This window comes from Mytilus californianus, unplaced genomic scaffold (assembly GCF_021869535.1).
Source record: "Mytilus californianus isolate M0D057914Y unplaced genomic scaffold, xbMytCali1.0.p SCAF_2, whole genome shotgun sequence".
Lineage (NCBI taxonomy): Eukaryota > Metazoa > Mollusca > Bivalvia > Mytilida > Mytilidae > Mytilus > Mytilus californianus.
Genome location: NW_026262668.1, coordinates 114,785,869 through 114,804,665, shown reverse-complemented (window position 1 = coordinate 114,804,665; position 18,797 = coordinate 114,785,869). Strand labels below are relative to the sequence as shown.

The 18,797-nt window shown below is 30.5% G+C and overlaps 1 protein-coding gene across 1 annotated transcript in view; it reads right to left on the bottom strand.

Moving 5' to 3' along the window:
- Positions 1-582: 582 nt before the first annotated feature.
- LOC127730795 (reversion-inducing cysteine-rich protein with Kazal motifs-like) overlaps positions 583-18,797 on the bottom strand; it is a 77,843-nt gene continuing 59,628 nt past the window's right edge. Inside the window, exons 12-23 of the mRNA XM_052239372.1 lie at positions 18,541-18,637; positions 16,979-17,115; positions 15,141-15,281; positions 14,513-14,719; positions 13,845-14,040; positions 13,171-13,260; positions 9,668-9,732; positions 9,194-9,321; positions 8,651-8,780; positions 6,592-6,696; positions 5,360-5,568; positions 583-4,720 (exon numbers count right to left, since the gene is read on the bottom strand). Coding sequence (XP_052095332.1) covers positions 4,490-4,720; positions 5,360-5,568; positions 6,592-6,696; positions 8,651-8,780; positions 9,194-9,321; positions 9,668-9,732; positions 13,171-13,260; positions 13,845-14,040; positions 14,513-14,719; positions 15,141-15,281; positions 16,979-17,115; positions 18,541-18,637 — 1,736 coding nt within the window. The 3' untranslated portion in view covers positions 583-4,489. The remainder of the gene's footprint in view (positions 4,721-5,359; positions 5,569-6,591; positions 6,697-8,650; positions 8,781-9,193; positions 9,322-9,667; positions 9,733-13,170; positions 13,261-13,844; positions 14,041-14,512; positions 14,720-15,140; positions 15,282-16,978; positions 17,116-18,540; positions 18,638-18,797) is intronic.

Genomic DNA, 18,797 nt, shown 5'->3' with positions numbered 1-18,797 from the left:
TCCAAGTTTGGTAGAAATCCAGGATAGTTTAAGAAAGTTATTAAAATTTCAAAAACTTTAACCACAGAGTGAATATTTGTGGACGCCGCCGACGACGGAATGTAGGATCGCTATGTCTCGCTTTTTCGACTCAAGTCGAAGGCTCGACAAAAATCAGATTTCAGATTTTTTATATATCTCGTAGCTAGTGCCCCTTTAAATGATACAGGAAATTTAAATGTTGTTTACCACCATTACACAAGTCTTTTTCCTGAATGTGACCTACCAAATTAGACTCATCAACGGGTTTGTACTTGTGAGAGCAACACGACGGGTGTCACATGTGGAGCAGGATCTGCTTACACTTCTGTAGCACCTGAAATCATCCCCGGTTTTGGTGAGGTTGTGTTGCTCAGTCTTAAGTTTTCTATGTTGTGTTTTTGTACTTTTGTTTCTCTTTTGGTCTTTTTTTTTTTTGCCATGGCATTGTCAGTTTATTTTCGACTTGAAAATATGAGTTTGAATGTCCCTTTGGTATCTTTCGCCTCTCTTTTTCAGCACAGTAGCCAATTATCAGTTTTATAAAATCTCAAAAACTACACATTTACACAACAAAATAACTTTATTTTTTCTCCTTCATTGTAACAATAGATATGATAACAGAATGATATATATACAAAGCAATGACACATTGCATAGTCCACTATGATATTTTATGACTAGATGCAACGTAGAATGTGCACAACATTCATACTGATGTACAAAAATACAGCACTTGTTCGGTCATACTTAAAAATAAACACCTTGCATGTCTTTTTCCATATATACAGATATTTAACGAAAAAAAATCACACTCCCATTTTAGTTTTAAAACCATAATAACTTTGATTACTCTTATGCAATTGGCTATTGTTAAATCATCATGACTATTCAACGGTCTCAAAGTTTTGTGTTTAAAATCAATTAACTTGAAAGTTGTGTCATTATTCTGAACCAATAAGATTGCAAGGGTTTATGAAAGCCATTCAGTTTTATAAATATTTTGTAATTATTCTAATTTTTTGTCATCTTGTCACAGTCATTTCACTTTTAAAACACTCAACCCAACATTCATCTCAAGTTCATAGCAAGCACACAAAAAATTACATGCAGTCAGGCACAAACCTTTCAAATATTGTGCAAATAATCATACAATGCTTACAAGTTCTTTGGTTCGTTTATATAACCTTATACAGATTAAAAATGTACACAGTTATAAATAAAATAATATAAAAATTGTGTCTATGTACAAAAAGATTTCACCTATCTTACAAGTCCGTGAAAATAACAAAGTTTGTATGGATATTTCAACACTTTCATTATCATAATATTTAGACTTTAATTCTGTAATTCTGAACTTAATTGATAAAACGGGATGAATTACTTTATATTTTTTCATCTGATCAAATCAAAATTTTCCAGATTAAGAACTCTCAATGATGCAAATCTGCAACAGTCAAATTTAATGTTTTATAGTCAGAAAGAAATAAAAAATATATGAGATGTAATTTTGAAAAAAGTATTAAACATTTTTTTCAAGCAGCATATTTAAACATCAGGCATGTATAAAATTATGTTTTGTGTCTTACAAATCACTGTCCTTAATAAAAAATTAAAATCAATTATAAAATTTGTAGAATATTTCCAGCACTAATAAAAAAAATCCACGCTGAATGATTTAGCACTTTCTACAGTAAGTAGAACAAAATTAATTAGAAACATTTAAATATCACAGCAATAACAATTAACACTATGGCACAAACAGTTCTACAATGTACACTCATGCCCAAAAATAGATTTCACAAATATTCTTGGAGAAAACATAACTTTTGTATTCTAGTAAGCTGCAAAATATTTTATACACATTACCCATAATTCTCAAATTTTTGCAACCTGTCATTCAATGTTGCTACTACTGATAATTTCAGATTCTATCATCACAGAAATGGTCTGCATTATTAATGGAATGAACTTATCTTAATTCTATGTTTTTAAATTATATATTAAGATGGTTAGATGACATAACCCTTTGAAGGTTTGATTATCATAGAACTGTACAAACACAGCATTGACTTAAAAATAATTCTTAGTTAACCCATATTTGCAGACACACAAATTGTATGAGACAAAAACTGTTAGCTAGGAGATGCAGACGTTTAATTGTATCTGAACAATGTTTCTGTATTGTTATTAAAAGTAAAATCATTTACCAAGTAGAACATATAAACATACAATAAAATGCCATTTTACAATTCATTATATAAACACAAATATACTTTACTTGCATTTATAATGCATTAATCATATTAAATATATTTACATATAAATATTTGGTAACCATCTTTTAAAATGCTGTTTATTTCAGATAAATGACAATAAAACATAATAAATAAACATAACAAGATACACTAAACCGACATGCTAATGAGATTAAATGGTAGTACATAAGTTGATTCTGGTGGGTAAAGATATCCCTCTGTAAAAACAGAAGCAGGTATTTTGCTATCATAATGTTTCATACAGCAAAAGAACAGTGTAGTAAGTGAAAAATTGCTATGTTAAGAGACAGAAAATAGACAAAGTTTTCTATCAGCATTTTAAAAAATGAAAACATTATGTATAGTGTCAAATTTCAATTCAATTTTTACAATTAGTTTCAATAAGATTTTGGAGTTATGTCACTAGTTTTGTGTATTTACCATTTTCCTTTTGCCATTGAGCTGTATGTCTTTCCTTAGGATTTATTGATTGCTACCCCTCTGTGGTAAATTATACCAGAGGTAAAAAGCAATTTATAGATTATGCCATTTAAAAATATATTAAAAAAACCCAGACACAAGAATAATAATTTTAATAGTACACAAGAAGCAAGTTTTAAAACTTCAGTGGCACTCAAATTAAACTAATTAGAAATTCAAACAAATAAATTAAATTCCCATGTCAATTTTGCAATGGCATATGTAAATCTCTTCAAATAATTACCAGTTTTGGCGATAAATGAATTAATAGAGTTTATCAAACTAAAGACAGTATGAACTTTCACATTTTCTGAGGAGTATTATAAAATCACATGTATATGTCAACAACTACAATCTAGATTTGTTATCCATAAAAATAAGCCCACCTATTCAATTAGCATCCAATGTGTTGACCAAAGAAAAGAATAACTATAAGGGCAACATTTCAAATAAAAATATACTGATGGCTCTAAAATAATAAATAACAAACTTGTTAAAAAGTCCTTAATCTTCAATTTTGACAATCAAGGAGCTGGTACTTTAATAGGTTTTCATATATAACACGACTTACAATTTCAACAGGATTGATTAGCACCAGTAGAAAATACGTATTTGAAAAAAATATGACAGAAAAATATGATTTAACATGTGTTAGCAATGAAGTCTAGTAGTATCAAACAAAAAAGATATCTATATCATGGAAAACTTGTGAAGTTAAATTGTTTTATTTTTAGAAAAGATGTTTTACATTAATAAATAGGATTCTATTTGATTTGTAGGACTAATATGAAACAACCTATCTAACAGATTTAATATCCTTATAAATTCCGATATTTCTATTTAAACGAGACATAGAGTAGATGCTTATGACACACTTTTATGACAATTTCAATATATGATACATGGAGTAAATAACAAAGTAATATAGTTTTACAGTGAATGCAAGTTTGTCTCAAATTTACCAAATATTGACTAAGTGCATGTACTTGAACCAGAAAGTTTTCCCCACTCAGAACAGCTTTAACTTCTATTTTGACAATTTCCCTGAAATCTATGACTTTCAATATAAATACTGTTTGAATGCTTGTCAGTATAGAGGTCTTCATATTTTAATCTAACTTTAGGTGCCTTAATTTAATTTCAAAGGACTAACTTGCAAAATCAATGCATATTTTCATTACATAAGTATATTTATTTTGTATATCAATGTATCAGTCATAGTTTATAGAATTGTAACCGTTATCATTGTAGCACCTGACTTTAAGTATATGTTTAATAATAACAATATTTAACAAAATAAAAGCAAAAAAAAAACAGAAAATTGTAGAAACTTTACGTAACAACAATACTTCATAAAATCTTAAATAGAAATACCAGCTTCTTCGAACCAACAACAACATAAAATAACTAAAATTCAGCCATAAAGCAGTGATAAAAACAGTAGCTTCAAACTGGTTCCAAAACACATACCAATAAGGTGGCAGGATCTTCAGTTGGTATAAAGCAATGCTGACCAGTTGACTTTTATTTTTGTACAAATTTTGAAAGCGATGGCTAAAATTACTGAAAATTATGGTCTAGTCATTCAGTCCTTTAAAAATGGTACGTTATTCCAATCTCTTAAATCTTCTGAAACAAGTCACAACTATTTATAACTTTTGTAACTTCATTATGGCTACCACAAGCCTCATATGAGATTCTTTGTAATTTTAATGCTTATAATTAAGTATTTATCACAAAAACGTCAGTCTGACTAATGCTATCACAAGTAATGCTGTTAGTAAAACAGATTGATATGGAGCACCAGCTCCTCCTGACAGAGCACCTGCCCTAGAAAGGGCTGTTCCAGGAGTTCGTAGTGTTGCTAATAGCAATGGTGTCATTGTTACATGTGATTTTAACAATGGACTGTCATTTTGAATGAGGTATTCTATTCTTTCTGTCTCTTTAATGCAAGCTTCAAGCTGAAAATAATTGAAGATATTAAGAAAATTAATAAAACAATATCAAACAACACTGATTCAAAATACTAAAGTAAATAAATAATGTGGATTTATTTAATTTTTGTGGGTAATAACATTCATGGATTTCGGAAAATGTGGATACTTGTTTTTATGGCTTTTGTTAATTCTGCATACAAGCCTATAGGGAATTTGTTTTTTGTTGTACACATACATTCCCATTAAAATTCATGAAAATAAGTACTCCATGAAAAACAATGAATCCACAGTATACAGACAATCTCAAACATATCAATAATAAAGTTAAAAAGGTACATTTAGTAACTTTAACTCAATATTGACAAATACAGTATAAAATAAGTTAATTTGAATAAATATGCAGAAAGTGTTCGCTATGATTCTATGATAGTCTGTTTACCAAAGACAGATAGATGTGTATTGAAGATGTAAAAAACATTTATAAATTATCAAAGGTCATCCTTTGTATATCAATATCCTGATGCTAATAACATAAACTGTTATCTTAATGTCATTTAAATATTTTCTAAATTGTGTCTGCACTTCTCATAAAATATATGACACTGGACATTAAGCATACAACAATTATCAAATGTTAAAATAATAAAGAATGTAAGACTATACCTGTAATAGAGTAGGTGAGGCAGTTACAGGTTTAACTAAGACCACTAGGTCTGTTTCTACATTGAGGTAGCCAAAGACATCACATTCCCTCACCATTAGCTGCTGTGAGAGAACGTCTAAAATGCTGCTGACGGTGATTGGTCCAGAGGGCCTTGATGTTGTCATAACATCAACCATATTTACACTGTACAACATGCGTAATTCAGCAGCTACAAAGAAAGGATACAAGATCTATCATTTTCCTTCACTTTCTTATTTTATTTTAGAATGTAAATTTAACTAATTAGTAAATACTCTTTTTATTTGCATAAAAATTAGAATACTTCTGTAAATGCAATAATTTCATAATGCTCATGTAACCAAAAAAAAAACAATACAATACTGTGGATTCATTATTATTCCTTGAATACCAATTTTCGTGGATTACGTGAATACAAGTGAACCACTAAATTAAATGTTCAATGAATGACATATTTTATATATGCTTGTACTCAGACTTCCGACAAAACCACAAAATTAAATGTTCAACGAATGACATATTTTATATAAGCTTGTACTCAGACTTCCGACAAAACCACGAAATTAAAAGTTCAACGAATGACATATTTTATATAAGCTTGTACGCAGACTTCCGACAAACCACGAAATTAAAAGTTCAACGAATGACATATTTTATATAAGCTTGTACGCAGACTTCCGACAAAACCACGAAATTAAAAGTTCAACGAATGACATATTTTATATAAGCTTGTACGCAGACTTCCGACAAAACCACGAAATTAAAAGTTCAACGAATGACATATCTTATATAAGCTTGTACGCAGACTTCCGACAAAACCACGAAATTAAAAGTTCAACGAATGACATATCTTATATAAGCTTGTACGCAGACTTCCGACAAAACCACGAAATTAAAAGTTCAACGAATGACATATTTTATATAAGCTTGTACGCAGACTTCCGACAAAACCACGAAATTAAAAGTTCAACGAATGATATATATTATATAAGCTTGTATGCAGACTTCCGACAAAACCACGAAATTAAAAGTTCAACGAATGACATATTTTATATAAGCTTGTATGCAGACTTCCGACAAAACCACGAAATTAAATGAATCCGCAGTAGTCCATTAAGGACCTAACAGTTTGAGGTTTTATAGGTATATGTGTGTAAGGATAAGTGTGTGTTTTGCCTGTGAGAAACCATAACATCAGTTATATTACACTTACCACATACAGAACAACAGCCCCCTGGTGGGATTATTGGCCGACAATTAGCTGGTTTTACAGGTACACACTTGACATCTGAACAATCTGTTGTCTTGGAAACATTACCTTTAATTAGAAATGATACTCTTGTCATTGTTCTTCTTTACACTGTGAAATATGTAATTGTATATCGATCATAAATGTAGGAGGTATGATAAGAACCATAATTTGATTCCTGAATTATAAATTTTGCTAATTTCTTTAAGCCTTTCAAAACTATGTTAATGGATTGCAGAAAGTCACTTGTGATGACATAAATATGTCACATTTGACCTTAAATTTGGATTTTAATCATTGTTTTTTAAATAAAATTAGACCTGAGCCAAGGCCTTATCAAAAAATTGATTACCCCTAAAACATCTTTGAAACTGGTAAAGCCTTGGCTCATATACATATAAAACATTCAATGTAAGTAAACCATGATGTACTGTGATCTATTTCTTCTATGTTATACCCATGTATATATTAAGAATGTTGTGTTGTAGAAAAATGTGATTCAAATCTCATATATGTGCAAAATATTTTTCAGAATATTTGTTTTTAAAATCAAACACAAGAATGTAAAAGGAACTGAACTAACTCAAGAATGGTAAAAGTGTTGCCACCAAATTTCGTACTTAATCTGTATTATGTAGTAATAAGCATTGTGTATACATTGTAAGTTTCATAACATTTGGTTGAGGCAAACTAAAGTTAGAAAACGGAAACAAAAAATTTGTACTTGATCTTAGTTTTGTGGTAATGAATATATATTGTGTATAGGTTTCATAATGTTTGGTTGGGGCAAACTTAAGTTACAGAATGGAAACTAAAAATTTGGCAATCTTTCAATTTATAAAGGGGCATAACTCAATAATGATTAAAGTGACACTACCCAAATTCAACTTGATCTGTGTTTTATCAGTGGAAGTCAAAATTAAACATTGCATTGTATAAAGCATTGATTGTAGTTGATTCAACTATAAAATTCGAGAACGGAAACAAAAAATTCAGCAATTTTTCCATTTGTAAAGGGGCATAACTCTAGAACGGTTAAAGTGATGCCACCAAAATTCAAACTTGATCTGTGTTTTGTGGTAATAAGCATTGTGTATAAGTTTCATAACATTTGGTTGAGGCAAACTAAAGTTAGAGAACGGAAACAATAAATTCAGCAATTTTCCATTTTTAAAGGAGCATAACTCTAGAACAGTAAAAGTGACGCCATCAAAATTCAAACTTGATCTGTGTTTTGTGGTAATAAGCATTGTGTATAAGTTTCATAACATTTGGTTGAGGCAAACTAAAGTTAGAGAACGGAAACGATAAATTCAGCAATTTTCCATTTGTAAAGGGGCATAACTCTAGAACAGTAAAAGTGACACCACCAAAATTCAAACTTGATCTGTGTTTTGTGGTAATAAGCATTGTGTATAAGTTTCATAACATTTGGTTGAGGCAAACTAAAGTTAGAGAACAGAAACCAATTTTGGGACGTACCTACGTACGTACGTATGTACGTACAGACGGACAAGGGTAAAACTTAATGCCCCCTCCGCTACAGCGGGGGCATAAAAATGTCACATTGTATGGCAAAACCAGATGAAGCTTATTACTATATATCACAAGGTTATGCCTTGTATTTACTGAGATAAATGAAACAAAAATTGTTGTAAATGACAGACAGATCCAGGAATGGACATTTGGAATCCAATATTTTTATTCTATGGAGTAAAACTAATTTCATTTCTAAAGCTTTAAAAATAAATGGAGAATGTGTCCATGGGACACAGATGATGCCCCCACTTGCATATAATGTTAAAAAGAGACACCATCCAAATTCGAGTTTGATCTGTTTTTTATGGTAATAAGCATTGTGTACAAGTTTCATAACATTTGGTTGAGTCAAACTAAAGTTAATAGAACAGAAACCAATTTTAGGACGTATGGACGGACAAGGGTAACACTTAATGCCCCCTTTGCCTGGCAGCTGGGGCATAAAAATGTTTCCAATGTCCTACAACTATGCATTAGTACTTACCCATATATTGACCAATGACTCTACATTCACCATAATAATCAATAGTAGTTCTGGCGGCTAATGCTGCACATTCATGTGGGTAAGTTTCTCCGTTGTGTCCACATACTGGTTCTGAGGTAGAACAGTCACTCTACAATAGCAGTCAATGGTAATCAGATTATGATATCAGGTTTTAACCATATTAGATACTTCCAACACTGAAGTAGCCACTATAATATACAACATTGTTCTGACATACTCACTATAGTTAATTTTAAACCTGCTTAGATCTGACATTTCACCAAATGCATAAGTGCTTGCAAATACAGGAAAATCCATAAAATATTTTTTTAACTTTGGTATATAAAAATAAACTAACTTGAACATACTGATACAATTGTAATAATTATAAATGATTTTCCTTGGGATGTTTATGTTCATTGTCAAAGGTCACTAGGTTAACTTTCAGATGGTATTTGTTGATATCTGAATAACTACAAATACCTGTACTACATATATACTGAAAACTTTACTGTAACTAAAATACTTTGCTGTTATTACTACCTGACAATGTCCCCTGTAATGGAGGGTTCGTTTATGTTGTAACAGTAGACAAGGGTTGGTATATTCTTGTCCTGTAATATCACATACTGGGTCATGGTAATGATGGTCACATTTCTCATGTAATGGAACTGTAATTAAAACATTTATATAAATTATTAGGAATATTTATTGTAACAATGTGTAGAAAAGAAGCTGGGAGAAAAACCGATCCCTCTTCTACTGTTTAGAACAGCTAACCAAAACTTTATGTTTCAATTTTATTTTTTTTTAAGAGTACAAAACTTGTTTTCTTCTATTTTTGTAAGCAACACTGTTCAATTTGACAGACTTTAGTGTTCTTGATGTCAAAACACTGTTAAAATTACTAATTCGTTCACAACTTTAAAATTTCTGGCATCTTAACTTTAACTTTGAAGAATTAGTGTGTACTTCTGTTGATGCTCAGTATAATTTGTACTTTTTAAATAAACTTACCACATTCATACTGGGGGCAGCTTTCATAATTAATACTAAGACAAACTTGTCTCTTGGGTAAGCACCTATAAAAAGCAGTAAACTAGTGTTAATCACAAAAATCGGTATCGTAAATTCCATTTCATTTGTAATTTATAATCAGATTGAAAACTTTCTATTTCTCAAAAATGAAATTAGCATATTTAATTCCTACGAAATTTGCAGCTTTAAGTCATTAAAATCATTGCAGTATCAAACTTGCATTCCACATATTATTCTTGAACACTTTTACAATAAAATGCTTCGCTGGGGCGCAGCTTGATACGACCGCAGAGGTCGAACCCTGAACAGTTGGGGCAAGTATGGACACAACATTCAAGCTTGATACAGCTCTGAATTTGGATTGTTATTAAATATTTGACACAGCATAGGTTTCTGACACAGAAAGAATGTGGTCTAAGAACTTGAATTTTTTTAATTTACCTATTATGGTCCAATGTCCAAAATCAAAATACATGGTTAGATTCAGCATATCAAAGAACCCCATATATTCAATTTTTGTTAAAATCAAACAAAGTTTAATTTTGGACCCCAACTTGGACAAACTTGAAAACTGGGTCCATAATCAAAAATCTAAACACATGTTTAGATTCAGCATATCAAAGAACCCCAAGAATTCAATTTTTGCTAAAATCAAACTAAGTTTAATTTTGGACCCTTTGGACCTTAATGTAGACCAATTTAAAAAAACGGGACTTAAAAATCTAAATACACGGTTAGATTTGGAATATCAAAGAACCCCAATAATTCAATTTTTGATGAAATCAAACAAAGTTTAATTTTGGACCCTTTTGACCTCAATATGAACCAATTTGATAGCAGGGCCCACAAATAAAAAATCTAAATTCATGGTTAGATTCAGCATATCAAAGAACACCATATATTCAATTTTTGTTGAAATCAAAAAAAGTTTAATTTTGGACCCCAACTTGGACCAACTTGAAAACTGGGCCCATAATCAAAAATCTAAACACATGTTTAGATTCAGCATATCAAAGAACCCCAAGAATTCAATTTTTGTTAAAATCAAACTAAGTTTAATTTTGGACCCTTTTGACCTCAATGAAGACCAATTTAAAAAACGGGACCCAAATTAAAAATCTAAAAACACGGTTAGATTTGGCATATCAAAGAACCCCAATAATTCAATTTTCGATGAAATCAAACAAAGTTTAATTTTGGACCCTTTTGACCTCAATATGAACCAATTTGATAGCGGGGCCTACAAATAAAAAATCTAAATACATGGTTAGATTCAGCATATCAAAGAACCTCATATATTCAATTTTTGTTGAAATCAAACAAAGTTTAATTTTGGACCCCAATTTGGACCAACTTGAAAACTGGGTCCATAATCAAAAATCTAAATACATGTTTAGATTCAGCATATCAAAGAACCCCATATATTCAATTTTTGTTGAAATCAAACAAAGTTTAAATACTGGACCCTATCTTGGACCAACTTGAAAACTGGGCCCATAATCAAAAATCTAAACACATGTTTAGATTCAGCAAATCAAAGAACCCCAAGAATTCAATTTTTGTCAAAATCAAACTAAGTTTAATTTTGGACCCTTTGGACCTCAATGTAGACCAATTTAAAAAACAGGACCCAAAATTAAAAACCTAAATACACGGTTAGATTTGGAATATCAAAGAACCCCAATAATTCAATTTTAGATGAAATCAAACAAAGTTTAATTTTGGACCCTTTTGACCTCAATATGAACCAATTAGATAACGGGGTCCACAAATAAAAAATCTAAATACATGGTTAGATTCAGCATATCAAAGAACCCCATATATTCAATTTTTGTTGAAATCAAACAAAGTTTAATTTTGGACCCCAATTTGGACCAACTTGAAAACTGGGCCAAAAATCAAAAATCTAAATACATGTTTAGATTCAGCATATCAAAGATATTCAATTTTTGCTAAAATCAAACAAAGTTTAATTTTGGACCCTTTGGACATTAATGTAGACCAATTTGAAAACTGGACCCAAAATTAAAAATCTAAATACACTGTTAGATTCGGCATAACAAATAAATAAATGTGATCAAAGATTTTACAAATCTAATGCGCCATACTGTGCAATCAAAGATTACTTCTTGAAATTTTTCAATATTTGAAATTTGAAAAAAAAATAATATTTGAAGAATAATTCTTTTTAATTTCTGAAATCTGAAATGAGAAAAAATTGGCCCCCAACAATTTCTTTTTATCCCCCCCCCCTTTTTCCCCCAAAAAAATTCTTTCCCTCAAGAAATGGTCATAATCTCAATTCAAATTTCCAATGGAGTTGGCAACCATAATTACCCATTTAAATTTACCATAGTGCTAACTTAATCTATTTTATAATAGAATTAATAAAAATATAGTGTCAAATCTTTCATATGGATTTTTTTGTAAAAAAAAAAGATGAAAACATTTGCAGATATTTTTACTGGTCTTCCTTTATAAATATGCATTTCTTTAAACATAATTTAAAAGCAGTGTAAGGGAAGTAACCAAAACATTGTATTTGGATTACCTCCCTTACACTGTTTTAGATTATCTTTATTGTTCATTAACCATTACTTTATACATAATTTAAAAGCAGTGTAAGGGAGATAATTTCAATGATGTATTTGATTTATCTCCCTTACACTGCTTTAAATTATGTTTTGTACTAAAGTATTTGTCCATTAACCAGGACAACCTTGTTTTTCCCCCTTTTTTGCCCCTAATTCCTAAACAGTTTGAGCCATAACCCCCCAAAGCAAATCCTAACCATCCCTTTGTGGTATGGAAACTTGTAGTATAATTTCAGAGAGATCCATACACCGTTCCACAGTTATTGTCTGGAAACTAGAAAATGCTCATTTTTGGCCCCTTTTTGGCCCCTAATTCCTTAACTGTTGGTACCATAACCCCCAAAATCAATCCCAACCTTCCTTTTGTGGTATTTAACCTTATGGTCAAATTTCAAAAAGATCCATTCACTTAAACTAAAGTTAGAGTGCGAAAACCAATATGTATTCGGACGACGACGCCGGACGACGACGACGCCAACGTCATACCAATATACGACCACAAAATTTTTTTGCGGTCGTATAAAAACAAGATACGAAATTTAACAGTTTGAAATCAAAAGATTTCTAGTCCCCCCAAATAATTACCGAAATTGCACTAAAAAAAGTCAGGACCCTTGTCATAGGTAAAGAGAAGACATTTATGTACAATATTTATGATAAAACAGAACAAAAAATTGCTTATATAATATAGGAAATACAATTTTAGTCAGGAGCACATATACCAATGTTGATATTCTTTATAAATTTACAAAGTTTTATCAATACCAATTCCTTTTTTTAGTCATAATCTTCCTTTATTTAATGGGCAGGCCGGGGAACCATGAAATCATTTGGTCTTACTCATACCTGTAGGGGAATTTGAAAGTATGAAATCTGTTTTCCTCTTACCTGTAATTGTCACCACATGGATTATCTTGACAATCATCAAAGGAATAACAAGAACCTTCTCTTAACTCATTCTTTTTCAATCTTCCACATCTAGTCAATAAATAGTTATGTGAACAATTAATAAATAGAAACAGCAATTTTTCATTAGCTAAAATCATGTGACTTAAATTTCTTTTCTTTTCTTCTCTCTACATTCATTCCATTTATAAATGCTTTTTATAATTTACTTTCTTTTTCACTTGTGTATTTATAAGAAAGCCAGAATACAGTATAAAAAGTTTTATAATCTAAATTAATAATAATACTTGCATCATATTTTCATTATAAACAAAATTTAAGAAAATTAGAGATTTTTGATTTGTAACTTGAATGTGTTATTGATGCAGCTGAATGTTGCTGTTTGTAGATAAACATTGTATCTGTAAATAAGTTTAAACAATTATAACATCAGTAAGCAGACTTCAATTTCGATTTTATGAATGAACTACCTCAGTTGACCTGGGGTAATTCAGGGAAAATGCATAAAAGGACATTGTGACGTAAAAGTATCTGCTGTGTGATAACAACTTTTTTACAGGAAAAAGCACCAGTTGGAAGATCATGTATTAATCAGGAAATATAAATTGATATTTATGGTGTCCTTCTTTGAAAAGATTTTTTTTTCATTTATTCACCTTTCAGCCAGACAAGGATTAGGATAGGTCTTGCCATTATGTCCACATCTAGGTTGATAATCTCTAGAACATTCACAAGGCAGATCCCTCCATCGAACATTTGTTTCTGAGGATGGACATTTATGCTTGGTACATATTACCTCCCCTTCGTTACAAATACAATGGTTACAATCAAGCTTAAATTGTGAACCATGCTCTGAAATATAAATATTTTATATCTATGTAACAAAATATGTATTAAATGTCCATTTTCTTGAATTGTTGATTAAGACATTTTTAGTTTTGGCTGTTTTGATTAGGAATGTATTTCATCATCTTAAATGATTTATGTGTTGAGTTTGTCAAACTTTTGGTCTTGAATGTATCTAATGGTTTATTCCAGAAACAGGTGTCATGTGTACTGAAAAAATGTATAATTTGCTTATAATGATTTAAATCTGTATCATATGAAAAGTTTTCTCTTTAAATATTCATTCATTATTTGTAATTATACCGGTGTAAATGACAAACAATGTAGATCCTGGGTTTATACCTGTGTAAATGACAAACAATGTAGATCCTGGGTTTATACCTGTGTAAATGACAAACAATGTAGATCCTGGGTTTATACCTGTGTAAATGACAAACAATGTAGATCCTGGGTTTATCAAAGTATCACTGAAACTTACCTTTTATAACAGAAGTCTGACCAAGGACACAGCTCTCTCTTCTGAAGCATGGTATAGTTTTACATCTATGTAGGTAGTTCTGTTGACCACAAACACAAACTTGATGTTCAAAACATCTAACATTTGCCTGTCCCTCAACATACAATGGTATTCTGACATAGGAATGACGAGGTACCAGTACACTTGATATATCTCCCATTCTACAAGCTGAAATAGCAATCAAGTATTCATTTATAGTATAAGTCATATGCAGTTCTTATATTCCAGTTTTTAATTATTTTTTAAATACAGCGACTCCCCATAACTTTTCTCAAGATTTGTTTTGAACTGGGCTATGCTTAGTTTTCTCATACATCTGCATATAATAGCAACAAAAATTTTTTTTTAAATCTAGAATTTTGTTTCAGTTGTCAAATATACATATGTCATTCTAATTGTCACAATTTATTTATTTAATGTTCATATTCAAACGGTTGTATCTTATTTTATACTATACTATAGTTGTGATATTTATTTAAGAAATAAACATGTTGACTATTTTTGAACTGCATTAAAAAAAATCAATTTAACTTGATAGTTTTACTTCTGTAAATTTGATAGTGAGACAATTTCTATTTATACCACAGACCTTTATGACAGACGTAAGGTGAACAACTTTCTGGATGTCGACATTTCCTCCTATTCACCCAACAGGTTTCTTCTTCAGGACAAGGGTTAGGGTTACACGGGGTTGTTACTTCCTGTAGATTAATCTTTGGAGCAGGATCTGCTACAATCAAAATAATATTAGACATTAATTTTGTCTGCATATATCTATATTGCATTCAATTTTACATTTATTCTGCTTAATACAGCAAATATGTATTGCTATGAAAGACCCATTGGTGGCCTTCGGCTGTTTTCTGCTCTTCGGTCGGGTTGTTGTCTCTTTGACACATTCCCCATTTCCATTCTCAATTTTATAAATTCACCATTTTATAAATATTTCATCACCATAATTTTACAAATCATATTGTATTGATTAGATATTAATAATACAAAATGATCTGCCTACCACAATATTTTATAGCAAAATAATTCAATATAATTTTAATGATTGCTATCAGTGTTTCACTAGAATTCACATTACAATAAGCCTTTTCTAATAATTTATATTTTTTAAATACCTTTGTTATAAAATCTATCATGGGTATCTAGTCATTTTGTAATTTTGTAATTTACTTGAAAATTATCCATGAAACTACAATTAATACACGAAAACATAATAAAATAGAATGCATTAAATTAAAGAGTATGTGTTTAAATAAAGAGCTATGAGTATGGCATGGTACAGACAAAGTTACAAAGTTATGCATTAAAAGCCTGTGAGGATAGATCTGTTTACTCAAGCTAAATTTAATTCTCTAATGCAACTAGTCTAGGTTTTTTTGCTTGGTCAGTACCACTAAATCTTTAAGTCTCACTGTAGTGTTTTGTTTGGTCAGTACCACTAAATCTTTAAGTCTCACTGTAGTGTTTTGTTTGGTCAGTACCACTAAATCTTTAAGTCTCACTGTAGTGTTTAGTTTGGTCAGTACCACTAAATCTTTAAGTCTCATTGTAGTGTTTAGTAGACTGTTATTTGTCTAATTGTTCTTTTTTTTTGCCAAGGTGTTGTCTGTTTTTTCTTTAACTTATGGTTTTAGATTGCCCCCTTTGTATCTTTTTCTATCAAAATATCTTGATTCATTTTTGTGTATTACAATTTCATAAATTCTACATTCACAGGAATATGACAGACCAAAATGTATGCACTTCTTTGGGTGGTATACTTGACTTAAATGATGAAATAAATGAAACCAAGATAAATTTCAACTCAAATAACAACCACAAAGAACTGAACAAAGCAATTTCTGTTTAGCTATGAACAAAATGCTGGATCAGATCTATTCTTGCATATAGTGATTTTTTAAAACTCTGTCTCTAATTTGTCTATTAAACAAGAATGTGTCCATAGTACATGGATGCCCCACTCGCACTATCATTTTCTATGTTCAGTGGACCGTGAAATTGGGGTCAAAACTCTAATTTGGCATTAACATTAGAAAGATCATATCTAAGGGAACATGTGTACTAAGTTTCAAGTTGATCAGACTTCAACTTTATCAAAAACTACCTTGACCAAAAACTTTAACCTGAAGAGGGACAGACGGACGAATGGACGGACGAACGAACAGATGCACAGACCGAAAAACATAATGATCCTAGGTGGGGCAAAAAAACCAGCTGACGGGTCTACAATCCCATTCTTCAAAAACAAATGTCATTTTAATAGTTAAAAAATGTGTCAAAGTCTTTCTGTGATCTGTAAAAGTTCCAAAATTGCTGCAAAGTAACTTAGTATTTATGTTTAACAACAGCAACCTATCAATAAAGGACTGCACAATTTTGCCGCTGTGTAGACAAATCTATTGAATATGAACTTACTTATATATGGCATGAGTGATATACATGATCCAGGTGTTTCATCAGCTGATAGTTTGTTACACAGATGTTGGACAGTCTGTCCTTTCTGTAATCTGCTATGGTCTACACATTTGTTTAATATATACATACATTCATTTCTACAAATATAATATATCATATTTCGGTATACTTTCTTAGTGAATTGACTTTCATTATTCTACAATATACTTTGAGGGAAACCCTAGTGTTACCCTCTTTAAACTTATCACAAGGGAAATAACCCATGTGTTCTCCCTAGAATATCAGTTTTAGGTAGATGATAACAAACACATGTTTTATGCATACTGGTTAACTTTAAAGGTTAAAACACCATATTTAATTAACATAGTTCTAATATTTGCATATCTCAATTAATTTGTTTTGTATTTTTGTTTGTTGAAGTATAATATACAACCAACCAACCCTCCAGGGTTTAAATATGCATTTAAAATAAAATTTATTTAGACCCAATTCAATAGGATTTTATAGCATTTTTTCTGAATGTTAAAAAAATAATTAACAAAGTATTTTTTATTTAAATGAGCATTTACATGTGTCTACTTGGAAACTGTGTGAAAAGCATAGATAAAATAAAATTAATCTTAGCTAATAATCTTGTATAACTATTTGGTATAATTAAAAAAATATAATGATAGTTCTGATTTTTATTTCCAGTTGCTGTCCAATATTGTGATCCCATGGAAGGCTGTCTCCTGAAATGTTTATTTCTACAGGAAATGTAGACTATAAATGTATATTTGTATATAGAGTCATATTTAAACTAAAATGTCCATTTACTGTATAGGTGTAATACCACCAAAACATAGTATGTAACATCTGGTCTCTTGTTAAAAAAGGATAGAAACAAAAATATTCCTTTAATTTGACAGATTCAGGAAATTAACCCTGCATTTAATTGCAGAAAAAGAAATTCGGAGTCATTAACAAATATCTTGGGCGATTCAAAGCACTTTTCTTTTTTCTACTTGGTGTTCCAATAAAATAACTGGTTACTAAAGCTTGGTTACTTAAGCTTGTACACAGGGAAAAAAGGGTGAAAAGTTGCTTGGTTTACTTCTGGTGATGGTTATTTTCTTATATGCAATGAAATTTTGACTGTAGTACTGGACAGGATAAAACTTTATTCATGCCAAATATTCATTCATTTGAAACTAGGATAAATTTTGCACAATTTAAAAAAAAATGGCAATTTAACAAAGACTAATAGGGAAAAACGATGGTGGTATTAACCATTCCAATTTAATGTTATGAATCACTCTTTTCTCATTTGTCATATTTCAAAATTTTAATTTATCCAGACACTGTACACATACCAAATTAGCTTCAGGGAAGAGTTTTCATGTTTATCCCCTACAGCTTCAGGGAATAGTTTCATGTTTATCCCCTTCAGCTGACTTTGCCATAATTTATTTTTTGTGATATTCTAACTTTGTTGGTATGTTCATATAAGAGTTTGACAATTTATTTTCATTACTATTCTGCAAACTGACTCTGACTTGTAGCAAACATTGTAATGAACGAACCTGCATAGAGGAAGATGTGAAGGCTTTTTGTGACAGGGTTTAGTATGGAGGGCACAAGCTATAGCTTTCCAAATCTCTGGCTCACATTCTCGAATGTCTGAAAAATAATTAGAATTATGTTTAAAATCACAAAAACCATCTTATGGCAGAGATAAATATAAAACATTTGTTGTATACATCTGATGATAATGTGTATTACTAAAGGAAATGTTAGATTTAAAGAAAATATTAAATTCCAATAATGATGGATGTCTATC